This window comes from Aulostomus chinensis, chromosome 10 (genome assembly GCF_037954235.1).
Source record: "Aulostomus chinensis isolate RoL2024-O1b breed Wild chromosome 10, RoL_Achi_v1.0, whole genome shotgun sequence".
Taxonomy (NCBI): domain Eukaryota; kingdom Metazoa; phylum Chordata; class Actinopteri; order Syngnathiformes; family Aulostomidae; genus Aulostomus; species Aulostomus chinensis.
The window spans coordinates 28,597,246-28,611,256 of record NC_141329.1 but is presented as its reverse complement, the minus strand read 5'-3'; the positions used below and the strand labels follow the sequence as shown (position 1 = coordinate 28,611,256).

The 14,011-nt window shown below is 50.4% G+C and overlaps 2 protein-coding genes across 6 annotated transcripts; one reads left to right on the top strand and one right to left on the bottom strand.

The window, feature by feature from the left end:
- Positions 1-355: 355 nt before the first annotated feature.
- Positions 356-3,668, top strand: LOC147255179 (stress-associated endoplasmic reticulum protein 1). The gene is made up of 3 exons (XM_086216916.1): positions 356-578; positions 1,224-1,296; positions 3,226-3,668. Exons 1-3 carry the CDS (start codon positions 495-497, stop codon positions 3,264-3,266), a joined length of 198 nt encoding a protein of 65 aa, XP_086073042.1. The 5' UTR covers positions 356-494; the 3' UTR covers positions 3,267-3,668.
- A 718-nt stretch (positions 3,669-4,386) lies between these two features.
- mmp23bb (matrix metallopeptidase 23bb) lies at positions 4,387-10,888 on the bottom strand. Of its 5 annotated transcripts, none has more exons than XM_086216914.1 (9): positions 10,508-10,883; positions 10,325-10,434; positions 8,179-8,282; positions 7,496-7,635; positions 7,195-7,362; positions 6,596-6,760; positions 6,074-6,184; positions 5,837-5,963; positions 4,387-5,196 (listed from the first exon to the last, which is right to left on the bottom strand). In XM_086216914.1, exons 2-9 carry the CDS (start codon positions 10,394-10,396, stop codon positions 5,004-5,006), a joined length of 1,080 nt encoding a protein of 359 aa, XP_086073040.1. In that variant the 5' UTR covers positions 10,397-10,434; positions 10,508-10,883; the 3' UTR covers positions 4,387-5,003. The 5 variants fall into 5 exon arrangements, 3 of the variants coding, with proteins under 3 accessions (XP_086073040.1, XP_086073039.1, XP_086073041.1); XR_015118235.1 differs by adding an exon at positions 5,290-5,397 and having other exon boundaries at positions 5,082-5,196; positions 10,325-10,888; XM_086216913.1 differs by having other exon boundaries at positions 10,325-10,882.
- Between the last annotated feature and the right edge of the window lie 3,123 nt (positions 10,889-14,011).

Sequence of the window (14,011 nt, the reverse complement as noted above, 5' to 3'; positions counted from 1 at the left end):
CAAGTGTCCTTGAGCAAGAGACTGAACCCCCGATTGCTGCTGGTGACCCGCCCAGAGTGAACCCAGATAAGTGAACAGAAGATGGATGATGGACCGTGATGGTATGAATACTAATTCTCGTTTTTATAAAAACTGGAAAAGAACAACTAATCCACGATAGAATTGGTTTTATTTCATGACACACGTGAGTTTGCAGAACGCAGTCTGACCTGGTACCTCGGGCTTCTGAGGCAAGCGAGAAAACAAACGCTGTTTATTTTGAAAGGACACGCAGGAAGTTATAGTTGGGCCAGAAGGAGCTTGATGCGGGGAGCACCGGTGGGGGGCGGGGTCACGGGGCGGGACCTGAGCTTTTTGAGTACGTAGACAAGTGAGAGAAGCTCCCAGTTTGACGACGACCGGAGGAAACATCACGGAGACACCGACGCTCACTCACAAACACACAAACAAACAAACCGTAACGGCAGCGAGGTGAGAGAGAAGAAGAAGACAAGATGGTGGCCAAGCAGCGCATCCGGATGGCGAACGAGAAACACAGCAAGAACATCACTCAGCGAGGGAACGTAGCCAAGTCAACGGTGAGTCCGGTCCAGCTGTTCGGTCCGGTTCCCCAGAGCCAGGCCGGGAACCAGAGTTGAGTCCCGGTTCCGAATCAGATCAGTCAAAACCGAAACGAGGGTGAGGGCGAGAGAGGAGGAGCAGCTGGAGCTGATCAATCAATCACGGGTGAAATCAATACCCAGTCTGATCAGTGACTCCAGCCTGGAGGAGTTCGGTTCTGTTGGTGTCGGATCAGAAAGAAGAACCTAAAATTAACGTGAGGGACTTCTGTAACTGCGGAAGTTCCACCGGGGCGGCAGTTGGTTCTGAGGGAGACCAGGAACCGATGACTCGGATGATCGATACATCGATCAGCTGTTCATGAACCAGACGCTGATCGATCACGTGATGATCAATCGCATCAGAGCCTCTCATCATCTGGATCACGTTTCCTGAGGTTCTGTGGGAGGAGCTAAACATCAGCTGGTTCTCCAGGAAACGAGCTCACCTCGAAGTGTTTTGGTTTTTAGATTTGAAACTTCAAACGTCATCAACCAAACCGAGGTTTCCACCATCACTCGATCAGCTCCACCAGCCCTCCCGATCGATCAGGCCGGAACAAAGATGGCAGCGTGAGGTGGCGGTTGTCATGGCGATTAAACGTGTACGATTTTGTGTTTCAGAGGAATTTAAGTGAAGACAAAGGTGTGGGACCCTGGCTGCTCGCGCTCTTCATCTTCGTCGTCTGTGGATCCGGTGAGTCCACGCCTCCAACCCAACAGAACCCGGGTCCTCCTCAGTCCTCACTGTTCCTCCTGGTTCCTCTCTGTTCCTCCTGGTTCCTCTCTGTTCCTCCTGGTTCCTCACTGTTCCTCCTCAGTCCTCACTGTTCCTCCTGGTTCCTCACTGTTTCCCAACCTGTCTTCAGAAGATTGATCTGATTTTAGTCTCTTTGTTTGGAACAAAGCTGGAACCACAAGTGGTCTTCTGATGTTCAGCTTTCCCGAGGTTCTTGAATGACTCGTGTTTGGAACCACCCCTTTCACTATTGATTAATCTTTTGATTGTTTTTAATCAATGACTGTAGTTCTTTCAATAACCCGTCGATCAGCATTTCTTAAAAGATCTCAAGCCTCCGGTAGATCATTGGTTCCCTCCCGCCCAGACTGAAGCTGCTGACTGTCCAGTCTCAGACAGAACCAGAACAGAACTCAGAAATATAAGCTTTAATTGGTAGGGCGAGACTCGTTCCATCTCGGGTCCTGACCTGCTCCAGGGAGGCGACTCTTCGCCCGCCAGCAGGAACCCGGAAAGGAACCATGAGCTGAATTACTGTGAGAACAAAAACGAAGTAACTGACACGTGAATCATGACCTCGAAGTGCCGTATGATGACTCATCAGGAAGTGGCGGCGACATGGAGAACATGCTGCTGAACCGAGACATGAGGTTTTTATACTGGAGTTCCAGACGTTCCGTTTCTGTTGTCTGCAGACGGTCGTGGAACCCGTTCACGCTCCGGCATCTCCCGTCCTCACGATTCCAAACTTTGTTGAATCAGCAGAAGTGACAAACACTCAGTGACATCAGAACACAGCTGGTTAGAATCTGTGAAGCAACATGTTCTTGATTTCAAAACGTTTGGCAGCTTCTCATGATAAGCTCCGCCCACATGGTGGTGCCCGCCAGTGTCAATGTCAGGCTGCTCTTGGTTGCCGCGACTCACTTGCAGCTCAGGTGTGTTTGGCAAAGATCAGAGACTCAGTCTGACACGAACATCAAAGTCCAAGCGGCTGCTGACGTCGGCGGCTTCTTTCATCTCTGACACCTGTTGGACTTTTATGTCTAACAGCTGATTGATCTGATCACATGCCACTGATCTCTGCTGGGATTTGTCAAAGGGTTTGGTCACTGTTGTCTGGATCTTAATGGTCAGAACCAACGACCTCAGCGGTGGTGGCTCGTTGACGCTGCCGCACGAACTCACGGAAATGAATGTGGATGGAAATTATCGATGACTGTCGGCATGATCAAACACCAGAACGCCGGTCAGCCGTTCCTGCCCGGCGGTTCCTCACTGATTCACTTCCTGGATGTTTTGTAGAAGTTTTTTGGGGGGTTAAATGAAACTGAAAGAATCCCAGACGTCCAAGTGTGAAACCAAAGTAGCTGAAGAAGAACCGAAGCGCCTCCAGAAGCCTCGTCGCCGCTCGCTCTCGTTATGTTCGTGATTGAAGGGTTCTTGTTGCTCGCAACCGTCCTCGCCGCATCGTGTTGCCTTAACAACACTGCACAGGAACCCACCAGATGCTACATTTGATGCTAACGCTAATGACTAGCCTTGTGCCTCAGTGTTAAATCATGGAGCTAGCACTCCGCTAGCTACGACAGAAGAACCCTTCAGCTCCAGAGTTCTAAGAGCCGCTGAAATCTTGTGTTCCGTAGGTTCTCTGGCATTTGGGCCCGACCTGCAGGCGTTGAGAGGAACCTGTAACGTGACTCTTCTGTGTTCACGAGCAGCGTCCAGCCTTTAAAAATGGCGGGCATTTGAAACGTTAGCGTGGGCAGATTGAAGGCGTTCCACAGCACAGGAACCAAAGTTTAGATGTTTGTTTACTTCAGAACCTCAAAACTGTAGCAGTGAATGTCTGCTAACGTTGCTAACGTGATGTCGTTGTGTTTGCAGCCATCTTCCAGATCATCCAGAGCATCAGGATGGGCATGTAGTGATGTCACAGTACACCACCGCCGAGCTGAACGACAATAACATTCCTGAACTTTGACCTGCGATCATTCCTGTGGCCCCGCCCCCTGTCCTGTTATCTTGTTGATTCAACGTGTCACCGCCGCCGACCTTCTCACTGCTGAACACACCGCAGATGTCGTCTCGGCCTTGTGCCTTTCTGTTTACCTGTGCCTAAGCCCCGCCCCTGCTGATTACGCCTTATCCAGAAGGGGGGAGGGGTCATAGTCCAACCTGCTTGTGTCCCTGCTGTCCTCAGTTTCTGGTGTCTGTCAGTCAAATGAAGAGAAGATCTTTTGAATCAGAAGGGGGAGGAGCTGGGCATGTCTGCACCGTGTGCAGCGTCACCCGACAACGTCACAATAAAGTTTGTCTTTGAAGACGAATGGGCGTGTGCTTGGTGTCTGAAGCTCAACCACAGATATCGGATCTTCCTGTGAGCAGAATCGTTGACACGAATCAGGGAACGCCGCTCAGGCGCGAGCCGGGGCAGTGGAGCATTTTCAACACAACTCAACCGCTAAGTTCCGAACACTGGAAGTTCCTGAGCACGAAGTCTGACCAGGACTCAGTGAGCGCCAGATTTCTGAGATGGTTTGAACCAGGAGATCGAAGGCTCCTTTAACTTTAACAGGAAGTTAATTCCCTGGCAAACGACCTTGGCGTTTTAGCCTCCGGCACCACCAGAGAACCATCTCACACTCGCTAACCTGCGCACACAAATCCAAAGCTAGAAATATTTCTGTGGATATTGTTCAATAACGACGTCGCGGCAACAGGAAATGACGGTTCACCCTCACCTGGGACACTGAGATGGTGAGCGGGACGAACGCCACCGTCTGTTACCACCAGCGGTTGCATGTTCAGATCTAAATCGTGACCTCCGCTCGGGTTAAACGCTGCTGCTGGATTCATCCGAGAGCCTCAGAGGTTTCATGATGTCACAGCGGCATGATGATGCAGGCGGCGAGGGAGGAAATCTTCGCTGTCAACGCGTCTGAAAGAATCCAGCCAGCAGGGCCTCTGTCCAGGTAACGTCTGGGACTGAGCACCCCAAGATCTAGTTAGCATAGCATTAGCATAGCCCAACAACATTCCTCCACATCATCAAACACTTTATTCCTTTCATCAAAGTTCCACTGAGGCACCGACGTCACAGCAAAAAATAGTTTATTCAGATTTTCAATGCTGAAGTTTTGTCTGTCAACATGAACTTGACACACGGTTGTTCTACGTTCTGTCCACTAGAGGGGGTCCCACATCCGTCAGACCAGGAGGATTAGAACAGGCAAGTCTCTGGTTAGTTTAACGCGTTGACTGCAACCCAGAGGACACGATATCCCACTGACATTCAGGGACATCACGTCCCACCACTCAGGACTAAGAGGACATGATTCTAAATGATGATGTCACACCAGAAATACTACAGTATCAGTACAGTACCACAGTGTAAAACTGTCAGTCTGGGGACACGGCGGAGCTTTAAGGGGACACACAGCTTGTCTGCCACATTAGAAGGACATGACGTCCAGCAGACATGATAACTGGAACACGGCTAATTGGGAGACTTAGGGAGGTTCTACCAGGACACTACAGGTACAGGACGTCACGCCAGGACGTCACGCCAGGGAGACGATGACTTCGTCCGTAGTTCAAGTCTCATTCTGATGCTGAGAGTTCCACAGACAAAGGACTTCCAGTCATCAATGGTTATCGATGTCTCAGCTGTTGGACGGCTGTTCTGGTTTCAGCCGGATGGACCAAGAGTTGGCGGACACCACGTCGCCGCGGCGATGGATGCGGCAGGTGTAAACTCCCTCGTTGAACTCGTTGGCGACAATGCGGAGGTCTCGGTCCTTTATGACGATGTAGCCGGGAATGGAGGTCAGGATCTGCTCGCCGTCTTTGTACCAGCTTGGGAAGACACATGAGAGAACATGATTCTGGGTTCTGTCCCAGAGGGGCGGGGCCAGCACAGTCAAACTTAGATGAGCAGAGGACGATGACCTGAGAGCTCCGAAGGGCCGGGACCGCGAGGAGCCCCGTAGGCAGGTCCTGACCAGGGTGCGGATTGTGGTATTGTGGTGTGATGAACATGGCGTCCTCTAGGAGGCGCTACAGACGCATGATGTGGGGAAATGAAGCTGAACAGAACTTAAGAATATATGCGAGTCATCATTGACAAATGTCAGCCATTGGATGGCGGCGGCGGCGCCACATTCGCTCGCTCTCGTTTGTCTCAAACACGGCGAGACACTTCTGCCTCGCCCGTCTGGACCTTGTTTCTGTTTTAATGATCAAATTTAATACTTTTACTTTGCTGCTGTTTTTGCCAGTGAAACACAACATTTCCTGCAGTATTTCAAATTAAAAGCCTCTGTCCTGGTGGAGTGAGGTCACCGTATCAAGAAATTCCTTACTTATGTCATCATCACCACGGCAACTCAGCCCCTCATCTGCTGGAGGAAGTGATTTATGTAGTTGTTTTGTTCCGATGGTGAAACTTTAAGCTGATTCGTGTTCTAGTTCTGCTTCAGATTTACGAGTGGCTGACCTGACTTTGGGCGGCGAGCGAGGATTTTTGGTTCCACAGCGGAAACCCACCACCTTCCCTCTTGGGACCATCTTGATTTTGACGTTGGCAGGAGGTGGCGTCGGCGTGGTAACAGCTTCCAGAGGCTCTGCGGACGGGAAGGAGATACGGACAGAACATGAATCCCAGCAGAAGTCTGTCTGTGCGGTCGAGTTTTCTAGATTTGTCTCCTGGGGGTGTGACGCTGAGACGTCTCACCGTAGCAGAGGTCGCAGCGCTGAGGACAGTTCTTCTTCATGAAGGTCTTCCTCCGCTCGCAGAAGCCCAGTCGAGCCCATGGGTCACACACCCGCTTCTTATCCAGACATCCTGAACCACAACAAATAGCCACCTTCAGCTTCATGACATCATCAACTCCATCAATGAGCGTTACGTGTTCAGGATCAACGCTCAGACGACACAGCGGCTGACTTTGGATGCTCATGTAGACACAACAAGTAGCCAACTGATTCTTTTTTTGCCTCAACATTCCTGATCCTGGATCAGTGCAAAGACCTGGCCTTCAAAATAAAAGCACCGATGCTTTATCACTACTTTTATTAGTGTTATTGTTCTGTTGGACCGCTTTCCCTCGACTGCTGCATGAACACTCCCTTCCTGCTCCTCACCTCTGCCGGCTGAGTTTTAGGGTGTGCCAGCAGTGCGAGCAGGTGTGACCTCAGCTGCCTAGCTAGCAGCTAGCTGCCGCCTCACACGCTGTCACACGGAAGTGTGCGTTACCGTAGAGTCTCTGGATGCCCCACACGTCGTCCTGGGCGATGTTCCTCTGGCCTGTGTACGTGGCGTTGGGGTGCATCAGAGCCTGAGGGTCCCTGGAGTGCCACAGACCCAGAGCGTGACCGATCTCATGAGCTGCCACCTGGACCAGGTCGTTGAGCCAAACACCTGCAGGTAAACACGCCGGTCCACAAAAACCATCATTAGCACTGCTAGCTAAAACCGCCGTTTGGCTCCAGAGGAAAGGTCCCGCTGTTGTTAGGCTAACAGGTTAGCAGCCTGACTGTTAGCAAGCACAGCAGTTTTGAGAAGTGTCTTCCTCTTCTGTTATTTGTTGAATTCATGTTCAGCGATGAACAAATGAAATAAACCTTGGACCGAATGTGGACATGAGCTGAGTAGCATCAGCGACTAGCCACAGTTCTGCTAACGGCCTTTAGAACCGTCTTCCGTGAGGAGGAATGTCTTTACTGGCGATCGTCATTCCTCTCGTTTCCTGCAAAACGCTGCCGACGAGTTCGCCATCAGGACTCGTTGATGGCAGACTGTGACAGTAAAAATGTGATTTGTGGTAAATCTACTTCCTGTCCTGCTGCTGGTACCTTGTTTCCAGCTAAACCTGGATTTGCCCAGAATCCAGAACTCGTGGTTATCGAAGTGGATTTCCCCTCGTGGAGGCAGGAAGGCGTGAGCCAGCTCACCATTCAGACCGTCGAAGCACGGATGGAGAGGAGACCACCAGCAGTCTGTGTGGTTGAAAGTGTAGAAACCTAACACACACACACACACACACACACACACACACACACACACACACACACACACACACACACACACACACACACACTTTCAAGGCATGCGCTTCTGCAGCAGGTTAAACATGTGTTCATCATCTGTTGCTACCGATGGTGATGTCAGCAGTGGCATTGCCATCGGTGATGTCGGTGAAGGTCAGCGGTGACACGTCGCTCCACTTGGTGAAGGCGATGCTGATGGCCTTCCTCGTGTCCTCCACGTTCAAAGTGTTGGGAAACTTTGTTATCCTGAAAGAGAGGTGGCGGGTCCATGAGTGAAGCTGCAACATGGCGCCTACACAGCCGAACGCCATCTCTGACGGGAGGCGTGGCGGTGAGTGAGGAGCATCGTGGCTCAGAGGCGGAGCGGCAACAGGAGAACAGGACAGCGGGGTGAAGACAGTCAAACGACGGTAAAACCGTAGCGTTATAGTTTCACGTTTCCTTCTTCAGTGGTGCTTGTCACATGACTCGTGACATCATCGATGATCCACTCAGTTTGTTTTTTTTCCAGCTTTATGTAAACATAAATGACATCTGCATGTCTAACTTCCTGTAGTCGATCCAGTCAGAACTCCATTGAGAAAACCTGAGATTTAAAAGTTGGTGGTTTGTTGTCATGGTAACAGACCTGACAGGTCACCAATTCATACTTTGACCAAACCGCCATTGTGATGTCATTATTTCAGCATCACTTTGATCTGTTTATTCCTATCAATTAAACGCGTCCCTCCGCCCTACACCCTGGTGCGTGCGTTATCTCACACGCGCCGCCAAGCCCTGCGCCGCTACCTGTACGAGATGTTGTGGTGCGTCCACTTGTGTCCCAGCGGGTTGATGGCGTAGCGTTTGCTCCTCGGCCCTCGATGGATGGATCCGTCTTCTCGCAGCTCCATCTGAAACCCAACAGAACACAGTGACACCAGAATGTGAGCTGAGGGTTTTCCCTTTCCGCCATGTTTGTCAGACTCATTGAGCCGTCTTCCTCCTCCTCCTCATCCCTCCCTCGTTACTGAGACGGCGTTGAAATGTGGCCAGTAACAGTAGCTGACGACAGACATGTGATCACGTTGGCATCTGCGGTTCCTGCTCATCTCACGTTACAAGCAAACTGAACTTTGACTTTTTGTGCTTAAAAGCGTTTGCGGTCCAGATGTTTTCAGTTCAACTTCTGGGTTCAGTCCAAGCGGCCGCCATGTTGGGTTCTTCAGCCTCATCAGGTGAACCACGAGTCGTCCCGCTCGTGGTTCAGCCTCACCGCCACTCGCACTCGAGTTTCTGAGGCTTCGTGGCGACGTGGCAGCCAACTGATTCCCTACAGATGTGGAACGCTTTCATGTTTTGCTGCTTCTTCCTCCTGCGGCTCCCAAATATCTGTCACCCACATGTGAGCCTCCTCGGCTCAGCCAGCTGGACGCAGACCCTCCTCCCTCCCCCAGGCTCCGCCCCCTCAACGCCTCGCTGATCCTCATCTGCCTTTTACAAACACGTTTTCCTTCAAATGCTCAAACATCCTGGTGCTCGTTTCACGTCTCACATCTGTTTATTCGTAATCAAGAGGCCTGGCGACCGATATTTAGAAGTACTGGTGATCAAAACAACAAAAAACACAAACTTCGACACAAAACTGCGAAACAAAACGCTTTGAGACACTTTGGTAGTTTGGAACCTTTCAACGCGACATCGAAACAAAAGCTTTTACATAAAATGACCTGAAACATTTCAGTAAACCAACGAACTAAACATCCTGCTCAAGTTTTAAGAAGCACAACTACTACGTACTAGTACTACTGGAGCTAGAAATGACAAAACTAAAATGTGAGTCTCGGTCAGCAGCAGGTTGTTGTTGTTGCCTAGCAACGCTTCATCAGATGTCTCTATCTCTCCGGTGATTTTTTCCTCCACTTTACCAAACTCCAGAATCCAGGAACGCCGCCGCCTGACGCGTCGCTCCCCCCCTGAATGAACATCAGCAAAGCGACTGTCAGTACCAAAACACAAAACTTTATTGTTCTTTTTTTTTGGTACGAAATAAAAGAACAATGTTTTTTTCATTTTTTGCGATTTGGGCAAATTTTTGTTTTGACTTTTTTTTTCTTTAACAAGGAGGTTCGTCCTCAACAGAGAAGTCCCTGCTTCTGGTCTCAGCCATGACATCATCAGCTGTCATTCACCAAGTCCAGCAGCACTGTTGGTGCGTGTGTGAGCGTGTGTGTGTGTGTTTGTGTGAGCGTGTGTGTGCGTGTGTGTTTGTGTGAGCGTGTGTGTGTGTTTGTGTGTGTGTGTGTTTGTTTGAGCGTGTGTGTGTGTTTGTTTGAGTGTGTGTGTGTGTTTGTGTGTGTGTGTGCGTGTGTGTTTGTGTGAGCGTGTGTGTGTGTGTGTGTGTTTGTTTGAGCGTGTGTGTGTGTTTGTGTGTGTGTGTGTTTGTGTGTGTGAGCGTGTGTGTGTGTGTTTGTGTGTGTTTGTGTGTGTGAGCGACTGGGATATTTTTCTCAGTTCTGCTGGTGTCTCTTCATGTCTGTGGTGGCGTGGACGTTGTGGAGAGGCCAGGGGCATGCTGGGAAATCTCTGCAGCGCCACAACACCTCTCACCGATTGATATTCAATATTTCATCTCTTGCCCCCCAAGTCTGGTGAGGTTTATCAAACTTTGTTTGACTGACAGGCGTAGTTTCAGCGTCAGGGTCCTGTCGCTGCGTCCTCTGTCTGCCGATGACCACGTCCTTCATGAGCTCTCACAACCGTTTGTTATATTTAATAAAAAAGCTTTTCTCCTCCTGTTTACAAATCTTTTTAGTTTCCACAAAATGAGTGTGAAGTCAACATCATACAGACATCAACATCAGTAGTACTACTGCTACTACTACCTCTACTACTGCTACTAATATTAATACTAGTAGTTTTTTTTTTTGGGGGGGGGGGGGGTCAGCCGACTGACCTGCAACCTCCGAACGGCTCCGTCCGCCTTCATCAACACCATCAGCATCATCATCACCACCAGCAGCTCCATGGTGCCCTCACACAGACCCGTACATGTCCCGCCTCCTCCTGCTGTCAATCAACCGGCTGTCAATCAATCAATCAGATGTCTGTCTGCGTTCCCCACGCGCGCCAGCTGCACCTTCCAAGCCGTCAAAGCCGCGGAAGCCGTAGAACTCTGGTTCCGTCCTCAGAGGACCCGGGTCGGTCAGAGTCTGGACCCGGTCCCTCGTCCTGCTCGACTCCGGAGCAAACTGAGGAAGTTCCGTGACAGCGAGCGCGCTGCATCTGCGGGGCCTCTCTGGTGGGCGGGGTTCTCTGGATGGGCGGGGTCAGGTGTGTAAACGGATTTTAACCCCTTGGGTTCATTTGCTGACCTCTGAAGAACAAGAAAAGCTCCTGGGCTTCGGTTGGGTGTCATCTTTTGGTTGTTTTTTCTTTTTATTTGATATCGTTTCTGTTGTTAAGATTGTTTGCGTTGTCATGGTAACACTAGATGAGCCCTTTTCCTCCTGTTTATTGTTTTTCCTGCTTTTGAGGTTAAATGTCTCCTGTTATTTTAAAACTCCTAGTGCAGGAATAGGGAAGTGGGGAGTCTGAGACCAGAACGAGTCCGTGTGGTCCCCAGGATCAGCTCTGGCTGGATCCTCATCGATAGCAGGAGGGCGAGTTGTGTTTAGCGCCTCGCGGTCGCTCAGCAGAGCCCAGCCTGTTGCGGGGGCCCTCAAGGGGCAGGGGTCACAGGTAGGGTCACCCTGAGGTGTTTTCCCAGCGGCAGCAGTCCAGATGTGCTGCATTTGTCTTGTTCCTCCTCAGAACATCTGTCCAAACAGCCGCCGCCGTCCACCATCAGCTTCCTGTCGCTGGTAAACAAAGAGACGTCCTGCGGTGCTGCTGCCGCCGCTCGAGGACAGCTTCATCTCTCCCCGTTTATTTTCTCTACATGGACTTGATGCGCCGCAGAGACGCTCGCAGAAAGATGAACCGAAGACTAAACATCCCAAACATGAAGATCAAACACAAAAACACTCCGCAGCGGAACCTCTGACCACGTCTGCCGATGAAAGGAACTAAATTTAGATCAAGTCAGAAGAAAGAAAGACAACTTGTCCATCTGAAACACAAGGATGAGAAACTCTGCACAGCCTGAAGGGCGAGACATTCGTGTGACGTCAGCTCCAACCTGCAGGAGCTGAACTGAGCAGAACTTCATTCAGAAAACCAGCATTTTACCAGTTGTTTGCTGGTCCTCATGAATTCACACTTGGACCAAATCACCGTCACGGTGCCGTCATTGCACCACCACTTTATCTCAGTGACATCCGTCACGCCTGCGCTGGGAGCTTCTCGCTAGCCTGAGCGTATTTGTTAAGCTAAGTTCTCTCCGCCTCTTCAACATTTTCACCTTCCGTCCAGTTTGGTTCTTTGTCATTTCTCGTTCTCCGTGTTGGAGGCGCTAACTACCACCTGCTGTATGAGAACGGTGACCAGTGGCTGTTTACATTCAACACACTCAACAACGTAATCCTCCTCTTTATTGATGTTCCTCAGGGCTCTACCCTCGGTCCGTCTGACTTCTCGTGCTAACAAGAGAACAAACATATTGATGGAGCAGAATCTGCCGTCAGAGAAGGAACTGTGAATGTCCTCTGAGCCTCTTTAGGAGTGTCTACGCTCCACCGCGCCACCATAACTGCAATTTACAGAGAGCGCTGAGGCTAACAGCTGAATATTCCCTCCATGAACAGACGATGTAAACAGGTTTGATTGACTAAAAGCTTTTTGACTGCCACTTTATCAGCTGCTGAAGTTGCATTTGCAACATTTAAGTAAATCTTAGCGATACAAAAGCTGAAGAAGCTCAGTTTAGCTGTTAACTCCCGTTAGCTTGTTGGTTGGGCCTGTTAGCTGTTAGCTGCACTGAAACCCAGAGTGAGCACGGCAACCTTAATCTGAGGGCTGCTGATGCAGATTTGTGTTCTGGACAATAACAGAGAGAAACAATCCTCCGTCCCTCCATCGTCTCATTGTTGTATTGTTGTCTCGTTTATCTGTCCGCTCACACTCGCTATCTCTGCAGCGTCGGTCACCTTCCCGCCCACAAACTGCCTGCGCTGCATCTTTCAGAGGAAGTCATCATATGCCGCATGTTAAGCAGCCGGGCGCTTGTTAAAGCTGCATTGTTTCCTGGATGTTGGCAGCGGTAGCGGCCTGGCACGCTCCCATCATGTGCTGCAGCAACACTGGGTGACCTCACTCACCCGCTGTGCTGGCATTTCCATACCTGGACAGAAACGCCAGACTCTTGATGACGCAGCACCGTGGTCATGTGACCATATGTATGTCTTGGAGTCGTGGTCATCTGAGGACGTTCTGAATGAAACTGTCATCAGTGCTTCATTAGTGGCTTCAGTAATATTTGTTTGGTGACAAACGTCCCCGATCGGTCATGACAAGGACGACATTCAGCTCCGGTCACCAGGTTTCCTGACATTGAGCATTCAGGTCACCTGGTGAAGTTGCTCAGCATGTCTGTACAACTGCTGATTGGCTGAGAGGTGACTGATGTCAGCGTGACTTTGCAGCTCGGCAGGTAGAAGCTGCTCTCATTTTGCGGGAGTATCCCATCATGCCTCTGTGTCCCTGGCTCCGGGGACCCTCCTGGCAGCTGTCCAGCTCTCCTCGGGGAGGAGACGTCGGGCTCTGGGTGGCGTGTCCTCACAGAGAGATGGAGGCGGGGACAGACCTTCAGCTGCAGCTGAAGGATGAGGATTTAATTACCCCATTCATCTGTGCGTGTGTGCGCACTCACACACACACACACACACACACACACACACACACACACTCTCACGCTCTCTCTTGCTGCTCTCCTCCAGCAGCAGGTTCCCACATCTCAGAGAAAGTCACCTCATCTTGTATTTGCTCTGAAACGATTCAGGCTGCATGTTGTCATGGTAACACCCCCCCCCCCACACACACACACACACACACACACATCTCCCCCAAACTCTACATGTCAACTTCCTGTAATGTTGGTGTGAAATCTTTTTTTTTCCATCACCTTGTGAGTTTTGACAGATTCAAACTATAAAAGCGGAACCGACGGCGGTGAACTTCAGGTTCTGTTTTCAGTCTCAGACTTGATTTGATTTCCAAGTGTGGAGACACACAGGAAGTGGACATCTCCGGCAGGGCAGGCAGGGGAATCTGTGTTGCCTTGGAAACCAAACTCTCACCAAGTTGAATGATTCATGTTCGAGTTGTGAACGTGCAGAGGGCTCGGCCGTTTCTGCCCAGCTGATGTTTTACAGTAGAAACCGTGTGCAAGGAGTTCCCAGCTCATGAGTCATGTTTGACAAATATCTGCTTTCATTTGTAGTCGTAGTATTTGTACTACCAGAGCACCTCTGTAAGCCCTGAATGTTGTCTGACAGACGGGACCTGAAGCCTGGTGGCTTTTTGTGACTCCTCCCCCTGACACCAAGGTCGTATCTCATGTGACAAGTCTTTACCAGCCAGGGTAATTGACAGGTAAAAGAGGTCAGGGGAGGAGTTAGTCTGTAAGACAACAATCAGGGTTAATAGTCCAAGAGTGAATGAGACCCCGCAGTCTCCATGTTCTCCCTGTTCCTGCTGGGTTCTC

What these genes read in the sequence shown, in the direction of transcription:
- LOC147255179 (XM_086216916.1), top strand. Translation starts at nt 495, where the DNA reads ATGGTGGCCAAGCAGCGCATCCGGATGGCGAACGAGAAACACAGCAAG. An exon ending in GGAACGTAGCCAAGTCAACG is followed by an intron (nt 579 to 1,223) that starts GTGAGTCCGGTC and finishes TTTGTGTTTCAG; the next exon opens with AGGAATTTAAGTGAAGACAA. An exon ending in CTTCGTCGTCTGTGGATCCG is followed by an intron (nt 1,297 to 3,225) that starts GTGAGTCCACGC and finishes TTGTGTTTGCAG; the next exon opens with CCATCTTCCAGATCATCCAG.
- mmp23bb (XM_086216914.1), bottom strand. Translation starts at nt 10,396, where the DNA reads ATGGAGCTGCTGGTGGTGATGATGATGCTGATGGTGTTGATGAAGGCG. An exon ending in CACTGCTGACATCACCATCG is followed by an intron (nt 7,363 to 7,495) that starts GTAGCAACAGAT and finishes TGTGTGTGTTAG; the next exon opens with GTTTCTACACTTTCAACCAC. An exon ending in GCGCTGCGACCTCTGCTACG is followed by an intron (nt 5,964 to 6,073) that starts GTGAGACGTCTC and finishes TCCCGTCCGCAG; the next exon opens with AGCCTCTGGAAGCTGTTACC.